General features: G+C 29.3%; 1 protein-coding gene and 2 long non-coding RNA genes across 3 annotated transcripts; all 3 read left to right on the forward strand.

Moving 5' to 3' along the window:
• The first annotated feature begins 4,340 nt into the window (after positions 1-4,340).
• LOC105256762 lies at positions 4,341-5,336 on the forward strand. The gene is made up of 4 exons (XR_002192793.1): positions 4,341-4,509; positions 4,686-4,784; positions 4,961-5,124; positions 5,201-5,336. It is a non-coding gene; the product is annotated as an uncharacterized LOC105256762 (long non-coding RNA).
• A 935-nt stretch (positions 5,337-6,271) lies between these two features.
• LOC112637084 lies at positions 6,272-6,782 on the forward strand. Its single transcript, XR_003122393.1, has 3 exons — positions 6,272-6,381; positions 6,470-6,581; positions 6,660-6,782. It is a non-coding gene; the product is annotated as an uncharacterized LOC112637084 (long non-coding RNA).
• Positions 6,783-7,959: 1,177 nt separating this feature from the next.
• On the forward strand, positions 7,960-10,434 carry LOC105256759 (antitrypsin-like). Its single transcript, XM_025405991.1, has 9 exons — positions 7,960-8,125; positions 8,339-8,433; positions 8,614-8,774; positions 8,843-9,028; positions 9,167-9,374; positions 9,491-9,696; positions 9,801-10,001; positions 10,088-10,199; positions 10,279-10,434. Exons 2-9 carry the CDS (start codon positions 8,421-8,423, stop codon positions 10,413-10,415), a joined length of 1,224 nt encoding a protein of 407 aa, XP_025261776.1. The 5' UTR covers positions 7,960-8,125; positions 8,339-8,420; the 3' UTR covers positions 10,416-10,434.
• The last annotated feature ends 3,743 nt before the right edge of the window (positions 10,435-14,177 follow it).

Here is a 14,177-nt window from a genome sequence, read left to right on the forward strand (position 1 = left end):
TTAAAAAGTAGTAATAGCCAAGTGTTGAAACACACTCGGATACAAAATACGTTATCTGAGAAATTAAAACTGATGGTATAAGATGTATGAAGTTTCATACGTTATATAATACGGACGATTTAACAATTTCAATTTAAAGCTACCTTGAAAGATAAACGACCGGATTCCGACAGCTATCACGCCTGCTAAGCCAAGTACGTATTTCGTTGCAGTTTTCAGTTACCGATAAAGTTATCGCAGATGCTTTAATGCACTCAGGGCCTAAATCTGAGATTGTTTTACCTCTTCCACACATTCTAATATATCAATTATTAATAAATATTCCTTGGCTTCTGACGATTATTTTGTACAAAAATATTTTGTCCCATCTTATGCAACCAGCAAAAGAATATCCTTGTATCTAAATCGTTCAAATTCGACCTCTCGGAAGCGTAAATAGCTGTAATCCCCTTCAACGTAAATTTTTAATCATTCACAATCTACGCAGACGATCGCAGTACACACGCGAACAGGGGATGGGAGGGCGAGCAACGAAAAGTTTTCCGCCTCCCTCGTCCGAGCATAGCGAGAGGGAGAGGGAAGAAAGGGGAGAGTCGACTACACTTGCCCCGAGAAACAACGAGAATAGCAAACAAAGGACCTCAGGCTAGGTACATTATGTTCTCTCGAACTCATAAGAAAACGGGACTTCGAAATAGTAATGATATTATGTTTGCACCGCTTTTCTCCCGGCGAAAGGAAGCCGTGGACCAGGAGAGAAAGGAGGTAGGAGAAATGAGAGAAAGAGGACCGGCCGCGTTGGAGGAAGAGAAGAGGTCGCAGGGGTTGAAGGGAGGAACCGCGTAGGCAGCCAGGACGATCGCAGGACGAGGAGGGTGCGGAATCCTTCGACGTCACGGGAGGCTGAGGCGTAATATCCCGAGTAAAACTTTTCACTCAACGCGAGAATAGGAGGGGGTGGAATCGGATGGAAGCGAACGACGTACGGTTGAGGACAAGGGGCGGCGAGGGGGAGGATGAAGGAACGACTAAGTACGAAGAATGTAATGTCCTCCTACCGCCGGTCCGCTATACCTTTCACCGGATTTCACTCGGACATGTCCAATGGAATAATAAGGATAAGGACGCCACGGAAAGAAAGACCGGACACAAGATGCGCGGACTTTAGAGATACTAAAAATAGGGGAAGGGGCCTGAATGGAAAAGTAAAATCATATCGATGATATTAGTTGATTGAATTTATAAATGTGTCCCATTAGTTCTCGCACATATGCAATATATATAATTTTAGTTATATTTAATCTGCCTTTCTCGGCCGAAATTTTTGAAATGTATCGTAAATATTTTGCAAATTTTTTACATTCTTTTGTATGTAAAAAATAATAATTACAAGTCATTAAAAAATGTGCATATATATATATATATATATATATATATATATATATATATTTATTTATTTATTTATTCAATGTGGAATCAATAAACGTAAGTGAACTCTCCTCGGTAACTGAAATACTCGTCGCGATAGTGATTCTTTGCGACGATTACTCTTCGATGGCGGGGAAAACGCGGACCGATAAAAAAGCGAAAAGAAACTCGAGTGATCTTGTGTGTCGATGGTGGGAGTCTCGTGGTGACCGTTCCATAAAGGACACCGTGAGAATTGGAACTGCTTATGTGCCACGGCGACAACGGGTCGAGGAGCTCACTCTCGACTAGGCTAACCGCGAGAAAAACTCACCTTCATTATGCCATAGGTATCGTAATATAATGGTTAAAATTGCCATAAATGGTCGCGGCCTGTACGAGTGTCGCGCACACGAGTCGACGCGAAAACGTTGTTTCAAGAACTAGTGACTAATTGAGATTATCGAACGCTGATTGCTAATGACACTTGTACGTGAGTACAACATTTGAATTTTCAGATTTTCGCATCTGATTAAATATGTAATTATAAAAAATGTGTAACTCGAAAGAATGCATTGAGAGAGATAGAATGACGATATAAGCGATATGTTAATGAAATGCAAACGATAAATGCTCGATCGTCGCTAGTATGATACATTTCGCAAGTGTGAAAATGACAGCCGTCATTTCATTGCACTAACTGTTCCACATTAATGTGGGAGAGCTATGCCAGGACCATGACCAATTATGTTCGATTTAAAGTCATCATTATTGGACCCGTGAGAATTACGTTACTATACGTATTAAAGATGTAGTTTCTTATGAAATTTTTCGAAAGATATTTCTTTCGAAAGAATATTCTCATGTATAAAATATAATTAATATATTTCGACAATAAAAGACAATAAAAAATCCTTGAGGCATTATTTTGAAAAATACAATTTTTTTGAATTGTTATTTATTATTGATTAGATTATAATTAGATTATAATTGATTAGATTATATTGAAAGTAGATGTAACAAAATATAACCAAAATATAACAAAATATAACAAAATATAACAAAATATAACAAAAATAAACTCATAATATGCATTTTAAATATAGGAATCAATTTTCTAGTTTATTTAAATAAGATGAAATATTTGTGCATATATGTACGTTAGAATTAAACTGTTTAGATAGTCCAGATTCAAATTAGATACGCTTGTAGATTTCAATGATTTCCTTTACAGGTCGTGAAATAATGCACACAATTTAGTGCATTAAATTATAATTAGATTTTATTTGATATATTAAAGTGTGAAATATAATACAAAAATTAACTTGACAAATTGACTACATCACACCAAAATTTATTTAGAGAATTATTTATTTAGAAATTCCTCCTATTGTATAATGAGCTAGCTTCTGAAAGCTTCTAATAAATTGACACATGATTATATTTCAATTATAATAACTTCAAATAATTTTAATAACCGTTTATGCTAATTATAGAGTTTACATATTGTCTCCATATGTTTGTAAAAAAAATTTCGACAAATATTTTTTGCGCGCGCGCTTTCTCGTATGATTCGCAAATTTTCTATGAGTGACTATAAATGCATAACAATGCAAGATTGCTGAGCATATGCGCGCTATAGCTTCGCTAATGGCGAATGTACCGCGCTCGAGCGACCGAGCGGCGAGTAAGCCATTGCGAAGCGTGAAATGTTCAATCGTAAGTAAATTACAGGGCCTGAGGTTATTGAATAACATGGTACATAAACGTAATGAATAATTACCGGGCAATTATACCGATGCGTGTAACCTAACGCTATCCCCGGTACAACATACATAAACGCGAACGAGCGTACGGGTTCGAAGAACATTTTTTCATGTTAGTCAACACACAAAACATGACCTGACACCGGGTACTAATAGTCAGGAACAAGGAGTCTGGAAATTGGCAAGGGAGTCGTGCTTCTTTCGAGTGCCGACTGTAAAGAGCTGCTTACAACGCTGGTGAATCTGACGAGGCAAGTTTTCAATTGATCACAATCGTATTAATACAGTTAATTATATTCAAGTAACATGAAATCTTGATGTAAATTCTTTGGAAATATTTTTTTTCTTTTTATACATCTTTTTAAACAGTTCTTGCGATCATAGAGTAACAAAAATATTATTTCATTATACATATTAATAATGTTTTATGTAGAGAATTATAGTTATTTTATTGTGTAATCTTAAGAGGAAGAATGTAATGCACGAAATCATATGGCACAATTATCAATCTCTATTGAGTATATCAATATATATTTTTTCTTTCTTTTTTTCTTTCGTTAAATAATAATTTAGTATATCCAAAAGACTTTTTTACTTTCTTTTTCGTTTTTGGTTATGTTTTTTACTAAGTTGTTCGAATTTTTTTATATGATTTGAATAAAGTCAATTTTTTTGGATACTTTAATCATTTGTAATTTTTGATAAAATTACATAATTTTTTGAAATTCAACGATTAAATTATAGCTTACTTATTTTTAATAGAATAAAACGATCATATCAGATTTTTGAGAAAACAAATATATACAAAAATTTTATTGCAATTCTTATATGTTTAATATTTATTTTAGGTATTTTAGATATCAAAAAAATATTTTATTAAATTTTATTAAATAATAGTTGCCAATATGATCTAATGAGTCAATATGAAATGTACTATTTTTATAAGAATTATCATTTAATTAAAAAAACTAATAAAACTCTCATGTTAAAAATAAAATTTAAATTTCCCGAAATATTAAATGTCAGATATACGGATGATAAAATATAACGTTCAAGAGGACGAATAATACAAAACTTTAGGAATTCTATTTCTCTCTTTTTTTTCTCTTTGTATTATTTCAATCCAATAACCTTTATATTATACAACATCACGACTGCTGTAGAGACACAAGCAAACACGTACTACATACGTATCAGTTCTGTTCCGTCATCGCTGGTATCAACATATTCTAAATCATAGCAGTAGAGAGAGTGCAGGAAATCTCGTAGGAAAATTTGTCTCCAAAATTGGAAAACATCACTATTGAAATTAATTCAAGACCATCTATAAAATCATGTAAGATTAGCTTGATTTTCGAATCTAATGTTCTTCTTCTGACGTTTTTTCTCATTTTTTCAATTTCTTTTAACGGTTGACACGAAAACAACGCAGCTAGCATTTAATCAAAGTAAAAAAAGATGATTTTTGATTAAAATTAAATTAAATCAGTTTTACGTTTCTGAATTTTGAAGATTTCTAGAAATATTTTGCAGCTAGTCTCATAACAGACTTTACTAATATAACAAGAACAAAAAAGCTATCATATATAGTTGTCACAATGCGCATAACAGGTAATAATAAAAAATGTCAAATATTTCTTATAAAAATAATGTACATATAATTAAATACATAGTTAAATTTCGCTAGTTTTGTCATAAATTATTAATATAATTTAAAATAACTATATTGGTACATATAATCTAAAATAGTTCCTTTTTAATTTTATACTCAAATGAATTCCTTACAGCGTTATTTATGATCATTATCACCATTATCGGTACATTAATAATGTGTTCTAAAGGCATATTATCCATGGAAAATACATACTATTCATCAAGTACTTTTACAAATGTATCTGCAGCTTTTGTAACCTATCTAGAGTTCAAACATACACCTAATGAAACATTTCCGGTATGTAATTAATTTTTTTTATTTTCTATAAGTTTGAAGTTCTTTAAGTTTTTTTTAAATTTATGTTTTGTCACAGAAACCAATAAGCGAGGCAGATTTATTTACATTATTGTCCTTACTTCTTCAAGACGTTCCTCAAAACGACAAAAATTTCAGATTAACGAAACAGAATATGTATTTAGATTATCTTTTGGGAATTGTATATAAAGTAGCCCCTAATTACAAATATAAAACTCTAATTCAATTGTTAAAAAAAAGAAGTGTAAGATAAAGGACAAACTATATTATATGAATGTTATATATATATATATATATATATATATATATATATATATATATATATACACGTATGGTTCGAAATTATTCTGAATAACATATTTATACATGTTTAGGATATTAAAAATGACTTGCATATAACAAATGCAATATATGTTTCAAATAAGATTAAATTATCATCTAATTTTTTATCATTGTTTAACAATAAAATTCCGATTTCAAACATTAATTTTAAAAATAACATTCATGTTGCAAAAACGTTCAGTTTATGGGCCCAAAAGGCAACAAATAATAAAATACTAGACGTAATTCTTCCACGTATGTTTTACAATATTTTAATAATTAAGTATACAAAGATTAGAGAGAGACAGAGAGAGAGAGAGAGAGAGAGAGACAGAGAGAGAGAGAGAGAGAGAGAGAGAGAGAGAGAGAGAGGGAGGGAGGGAGAGAGAGTTTCTGCAAAACTTTATCAATAAAATATTTCATTTGAATAGGTGATATCGAAGAAGATACAACATTTGTTTTGGTAACTGGTGTTTATTTCAATAATAGATTGCTAAATGCACTCGAAGGAAATATAGAGAAACGCAGATTTCACGTTTCTCAAACAGAATCATACTACGTTCCAATGATTAAATTTAAGAAGGCGCTATATAAGTGTGCTTATATACAAGATTGGCATACGATATTTATTGAAATTCCATTGGTAAACAATTTATAAAAAAATTACAATTAATAATTATTTATAAGGAAATAAAATTAAATCAAAACATAATTTTATAGGATAAGAACATTACAATGATAATATTTTTGCCAACTAGAAAGATAACATTGGCGTATCTGGAAAATAGATTTGATTTTTTAATATTTCAAAATTATAGAAATAAGCTCAAAAAGATTGGCGAATATACTTACATCTGGCAATTATATTTACCCAAGTTTAAGTTTGAAATTACTCATAGTTTACATGGCATTCATAAAGTGAGTATTTAACGAATTAATTAAATTATATGATGGAAAAGATAATTTAGATAAATTCTAAGAAACTGAAATTAATAACTATTTGTAGAAGACTCGGAATCAAATAATAGAGATTGCACAATCGAATGTTCCTCTAAAGGTGAACGAAATCATTCAAAAGATTTCTATAGAATTTAACGAACACAATTTCATTACAACAGGTAATTTATCCATCTATGAATAATAAAAGACACTAAATGAATATTATAAGCATTACAACAAAATATTATTAACTGTAGTTGACGAAAAAAAATCAGAAGGAATGCCATCTCGCCGAAAGGATTTCATCGTAGATCGTTCATTCATGTTTGTTATCGAAATAAATGGAATAGTATTGTATGCGGGAAGCATGCGAAAACCAGATATTTTTCAAGAAGGAGAAAGAGATGAGTTATAAATTCTATTTTATTCTTATGTTTTGTTAAAAATTTATATATATATATATTATGCAATGTGTTTAAAGTGTACAATTTTTAAAATATTACTATTATTATTATATATGAAAAATTTAAGTATTTATAAATAATTTACATTTATGAAAATATATATGTATTTTTATCTCATCTTGATCGATCATTATGTATATATTATGATGCATGTAAATGCGAATTGTTTATATAGGATATCTTTAAGCAATAAACGAATCGATCAAAATAAGATTAAAACATATTTTCAAAATGTATATAAATGTATATATATATATTATATTATTTTATATATATATATATATATATATATATTTGTAGAAAATATATATATGTAATATTATAATTTATGTGTACAAAATTAGAGTTATTTAATTACAATCTTAAGAGAAAGAATGTAATTATACACGAAATCATATGACAAAATTATGTATCTTTATATTTTCTCTTTCTTTTTCTTTCGTTGATTGATAATTTAATATATCTAAAAGATTTTTTCACTTTTTTCTTCATATATTTGGTTATATTTTAATTAATATTTTTTATTGATTTGTTTATGAATTTTGTATGATTTGAATAAAGTTAATTTTTTTGGACACTTTAATCATTTGTAATTTCTGATGAACATTACATAATTTTTTAAAATTCAATGATTAAATTATAGCTTACTTATTTTTAATAGAATAAAACGATCATATCAGATTTTCGAGAAAAAAAATATATACAAAAATTTTATTGCAATTCTTATATGTTTAATATATATTTTAGGTATTTTAGATCATAAAAATCACCATAAAAATTATTTTATTAAATTTTAAATAAAAAATTGCCAATATAATCTAATGAGTCAATATGAAATGTATTATTTTTAAAAGAATTATCATTTAATTAAAAAACTAATAAAACTCTCAAACTCTGTTAAAAATAAAATTTAAGTTTCCCGAAATATTAAAGGTCAAATATACGGATGATAAAATGTAACATTCAAAGAGTACGAATAACACAAAACTTTAGGAATTCTATTTCTCTCTTTTTTTTATTTGTATTATTTCAATCCAATAACCTTTATATTATACAACACTACAAACAACATTATTTAACGACTGCTGTAGAGACACAAGCAAACACGTACATACGTATCAGTTCTGTTCCGTCATCGCTGGTATCAATATATTCTAAATCATAGCAGTAGAAAGAACAGGAAATCTCGTACGAAAATTTTTCTTCAAAGTTGGAAATTATCGCTATTGAAGTTAATTCAAGACCATCTATAAAGTCATGTAAGATTAGTTTGATTTTCGAATCTAACGTTCTTCTTCTGATGTTTTGTTTTCATTTTTTCAATTTCTTTTAACGGTTGACACGAAAACAACGCAGCTAGCATTTAATCGATGTAAAAGAAGATAATTTTTGATTAAAATTAAATTAATTAAGTCAGTTTTATATTTCTGAATTTTGAAGATTTCTATCTAATTTTTTCTATTCTTTCTAAGATTTCAAATATTTTGCAACTAGTCTCATAACGGATTTTACTCTTATAACAAAAGAAAAAAGCTATCATATATAGTTATCACAATGCGCACAACAGGTAATAATAAAAAATATCTAATGTTTCTTATTAAAATAATGTATATATAATTATATACGTACATAGTTAAATTTTGCTAGTTTTGTCATAAATTATTGGTATAATCTAAAATAAGCATACTGGTACATATAATCTCAAACAACTCCTTTTTAATTTTATACTCAAATAAATTTCTTACAGCATTATTTATGATCATTATCACCATCAGTACATTAATAATATGTTCTAAAGACATATTATTCATTGAAGAGATAAACTATCGAATAAATACTTTTCCAAATGTCTCTGCAGCTTTTATAACATATCTAGAGTTCAAACTTATACCTAATGAAAGATTTCCGGTATGTAATTAATTTATTTTTATTTTCTATAAGTTTTAAATTTCCTTTTAATTTATGTTTCGTCGCAGAAACCAACAAGCGAAGCAGATTTATTTACATTATTATCTTTACTTCTTCAAGACGTCCATCAAGACGACGAAGCTTTCATAATAGCAAAAATGAATATGTATCTGGCTTCTCTTTTAGAAATTGTATATAAAGTAGCTCCTAATTACAAATATAAAACTCTAATTCAATTGTTAAAAAAAAGAAGTGTAAGATAAAAGGACAAACTATATTATATAAATGTATATATATATATATATATATATATATATATATATATATATATATATATATATATACACGTATGCTAAATTCTTCCGTATAATAACATATTTATACATGTTTAGGATATTAAAAACGACTTGCATATAGCAAATGCAATATATGTCTCAAATAAGATTAAATTATCATCTCAATTTTTATCAATGTTCAACAATATCTTTAAAATTCCGATTTCAAACATTAATTTTAAAAATAACATTCATGTTGCAAAAACGTTCAGTTTATGGGCTCAAAAGGCAACAAACAATAAAATACTAGACGTAATTCTTCCACGTATGTTTTACAATATTTTAATAATTAAGTATACAAAGATTAGAGAGAGAAAGAGAGAGAGAGAGGGAGAGAGAGTTTCTGCAAAATTTTATCAATAAAATATTTTATTTGAATAGGTAAAGTCGAAGAAGATACAACATTTGTTTTGGTAACTGGTGTTTATTTCAATAATAGATTGCTAGATGCATTCGATGTAGAGAAACGCAGATTTGACGTTTCTCAAACAGAATCATACTACGTTCCAATGATTAAATTTAAGAAATCGCTATATAATTGTGCTTATATACAAAATTGGCATACGATATTTATTGAAATTCCATTGGTAAACAATTTATAAAAAATTTACAATTAATAATTATTTACAATTAATAATTATTTAGAAGGAAACTTTCAAGAATTAAATTAAATTAAAACATAATCTTGTAGGATAAGAACATTACAATGATAATATTTTTGCCAACTAGAAAAATAAATTTGGAGGACTTGGAAAGAATGTTTAATTTTTTTATATTTGAAGAGTATAAAAAAAATCTCAAAGAGTTTGAGAGATATACTTCCTTCTTGGAATTATATTTACCTAAGTTTAAGTTTGAAATTACTCACAGTTTACAACATGCCCTACGTAAAGTGAGTATTTAACGAATTAATTAAATTATGACGGAAAAGGCAATTCAAATAAATTCTAAGAAGCTAAAACTAATACTTATTTATAGAGGAATCTGAATAAAACAATAAAAATTACACAATCGAGTTATCTAAATGTGAAGGAAATCATTCAAAAGGTTTCTATAGAATTTAACCAAAACCGTTCCGTCATTACAACAGGTAATTTATTCATCTATGAATAATAAAAGAACTCTAAATGAATACTATAAGCATTACAACAAAATATTATTAACTATAGCTACCAGAAGAAAATCAAAAAGGATGGCATCTAACTCAACGGCGAAATTCGTCATAGATCGTCCATTCATGTTTGCTATCGAAATAAATGGAATAGTATTATATGCAGGAAGCGTGCGAAAACCAAATATTTTTTAAGAAAGAGAAAGAGATGAGTTATAAATTCTATTTTATTCTTATGTTTTGTTAAAAATTTATATATATATATATTATGCAATGTGTTTAAAGTATACAATTTTTAAAATATTATTATTATATATGAAAAATTTAGGTATTTATAAATAATTGACATTTATGAAAATATATATGTTGAAAATATATATGTTTCAATCTTATCTTTCTTCGATTATTATGTACATATTTTAATGCATGTAAGTAAATTGTTTTGATATTTTTAAGCAATCGATGAAAATGAGATTAAATCATATTTTCAAAATGTGGATTATATATATATATATGTAATATATATAATTTTATATATATATAATCTGTAATTTTAAAACAAAAAATAATTTCGTAAATAATTTATTTAATTCAAAAGAAATATTTAAATATAGTGAAATCTATATATGTTTTCCTTTAAAATAAAATAATTCTTTATTTTTTTAGTCATTTTTTCACATCCCTCCTTAATATACAAAGCATTCTTTGTTTCTAAACATTTTATTTTGCTAATTTTATTAGTAATCCATATAATTATATTAAATGAAAAAATATGCGATGAGAAAGAGAAAAGCAGAAAATATTTTATCATCGTTAAGTATACATCACATTTAATTTTGTCCAAAGCTTTTTTTTCAATACTTTTATCGATAGAATGTTATCGTGTAAATAATCGGAAAAACAAAACAAGCGTTATTTGTCAGTTTATTTGTGGATTTTAAAATTAACGCTGATAAATACGCTTGTATTCGTACATTATGAAAGCAGCGAGAGATCGCGATACTGTGTTTGTAGTAGGAAACCAAGACGAAGGCACGCAGCTGCCGTGTATGTCGAGAGATGCACATGCCTCAGAGATGCGACCCTTCGATTTTAATTGCGGCCGACCGGTGATCGTGAGGGGAAGGGAGACGTCTGTCCATCTCCTCCGACGCATTCTCGGCAACGGGATTCGACTCGGAAAGTTTGTCTTACCTCGCTCGTCTTCCTCTCCTCGGTCACCTTGACAATTTCACCGAGATTCTCTCTCTCTCTGCAAAACAATCCTGCGATGCGAAGTTAAATGGCGATTTTCTAGAAAGTAGTCGGTAATAAGTTCGCTCCGCTAATTGTCGAGTATGCGTCGACTTCTTACCGCGTATCCGCGAACTTATGCAATCCTTTCGTGTATCACGATACTTTCTGATAAATATCGTTACTGTTATAACATATGTGCAATGTTAGTTTTAGAACATGAAAAATTATTTGAATTATAAAATTGTACATACATGAAATAATATATATATAACAAAATATAGATAATAATCTATTAATAATATTACGTAATTAAATATAGCTGGTAATTTATTAAAATCGATTTTTTTATAAATATTTATATGAAATATTGGACGATCACAAATTCGATCTTTATAATTATATATGCTGATTTCTCTTTTCTTTCGGAATATCTTATATACGAGCAGATTTTTAATAGTATGACCTATCATGAAACTTCCGACGATGCTCGCCTACGTTGGTGATAGCACAATGTCATGCTTAGTTAAGAAAATGACATCACAGATTGTCGCATCGACCATATCAAAATGTACGTTCCGATAAAATAAGATAATAATTAGCGGGTTTATCCTGGACAATGAATGATTAAATGATTGATGTTGAATATGCATATAATGTAAAGATACTATCTCTACTTCTGCAAATTAATCGATGGACTCAATTATCATAAAAATCATTAAAAAAACAATGCATTAGTGCTGAGAATAATAGAACAATATAATGCTATCATGGATCATGCATAGCAAACGTTTCTCTGCATATGCATTACTAAATGTGTGTATTAATAAATATATGCGTATTGTACTCGTCAATGTCATATTATATATGCAAGGCTTAAATACATAAAATAAAGACCTGATTCTGCCATCTTGAGGAAGACAATCCAACTGCTTGAATTCTGTAGCATCTAAAAATCAATGAACTCAGCCGAATAACGTGCTGTCACATGATTATGAGCTTCCGGATATATTTATGCGAACCACAATTACAAACTTAAGATATAGCAAAATGTTGCAATCGATATATTTATGTAAAAACCCAGGAACTAAATATTAGAAATAAGAGTAGAATTAAAAAATGCAATTTGAATACTTAAACATATTGAAATTATATGTAATTATCGAACAATAATGAAAGTAACCCTGGTTTGCGAAGTCATATAGCTGTTGAACCGATGTGAGATGATACTGACCATGCAACTTCTTCGCGATACGTTCGTAACGATTACTACTACGCCGCGAAAGAAATCGTTTCAACTAAGCGGCTGCATAAAGAATGCAATTAAGCGAATCATATATTGTAATTAACGGCCATTCTCTTCTTTTAACCACCGATGCGCTGCTTCTCGTCAGGTGCGTGCAGACGCGCACACTCAAGTGGATAATCCGTTCTCCTCCTCTCTTATTCTTCTTTTTCTTGTTTTCTCGTTATGTAGCTCTTCTCACGAGCGACGCGAGTCAGCTGTTATCGTAAATATCGCGCGAATTAATAAGTCAATCTTAAAATAAGCGAGAAAGCTAGAGAAACAAATGAAAAGTGTCGATTAAAAACGAGCGTATTTTTAAATGTCTCGTTTGATTGACATAAAAAAATAATTTCCATAATGAAAATTATTTTCTAATAATATTTTAATAACAAAAAAATTATAATATCATGAATAAACTAATCGATAATGTTTATAAAAAATGCACATATATGATACATTTATTTATGACTTTATTTATTTTCAATTTTTTTGTTATTTATTTTAAAAAAATTGAAAAGGTGGTGATTTATAACATGAAAAACTGAATTCTCTCTTCCTCTTTCTTTCTCACTTTCCACTTTATCGAAATTATGTTGTTTTCGATCAATTTCAATATCCGTTCAAGATGCAACGGCCAAGTTAATGTTATTTACAGCGATGCTGCTGCATCATCGGTTATAATTCCAGCGACAACAACATAATCATAACAATAATTCATCAGCCGTTGTCGCCGTCAGTCGATGCGTAATAGTCCACATTCGTTTCGCGGCACTCGAAATGCCAATTAAAACAAATAAGCCGATCGTTTCTTTCGTTTCAAATCGACTGACAGCGTCGAATTCTCCGCGAGGACAATCACGTACGCTTAATTGGCGAGCTTAAATACGCCGATCATGTTTTCTCTATTCTGTTGCAACTTTCTCATTTTGATTCTTTCTCTGTTTCATTTATTTACAATAATATATTAGCATGTCATTTCACATGATTCAGTGAAACTGTACTCGGATATGATAGTTCTAATAATTGTTGCATAATGTTTTATATTTTTGATCGGAATGAGGAATCATATAAAGCAGTGTTCGAATGAAAAAATGAAACAATAGAAAGATTTTTATTTTATATTCTTTAAGCTATATATGTGAGTGCATCAAAAATAGCCGGAGAAAATTCGGAGGATGTCAAACCAGGTGACCAATTGACAAGAATGATCGCCAATCAGAATGGGCCGAAGGAGCCGAAAGTTGACTCGTGCCGGTCGCAAATTCAATTAAAAGTTGCGGTTATTAGGTTGGACAATGAGTCCCCGGAGTCTGAGCGTCCCCGGTACGATAAAGGAGCCAGGAGTTCGCGGAGAAAAAAGGACGAAACGTAAAACTGATGGGGTCCTTGCTGATTCCGCTCGGCTGCCACCTTGATTAAGCTCCTTGCGACGCTTC

The sequence above is a fragment of the Camponotus floridanus genome, unplaced genomic scaffold, assembly GCF_003227725.1.
Source record: "Camponotus floridanus strain SB8 unplaced genomic scaffold, Cflo_v7.5 scaffold13, whole genome shotgun sequence".
In the NCBI taxonomy this organism is placed as follows: Eukaryota; Metazoa; Arthropoda; class Insecta; order Hymenoptera; family Formicidae; genus Camponotus; species Camponotus floridanus.

Excerpts from the sequence above, each read along its gene's own strand:
- LOC105256759 (XM_025405991.1), top strand. Across the intron at positions 9,375-9,490 it reads ACTAGACGTAATTCTTCCAC|GTAAAGTCGAAGAAGATACA; the intron begins GTATGTTTTACA and ends TTATTTGAATAG. Across the intron at positions 9,697-9,800 it reads TATTTATTGAAATTCCATTG|GATAAGAACATTACAATGAT; the intron begins GTAAACAATTTA and ends ATAATCTTGTAG.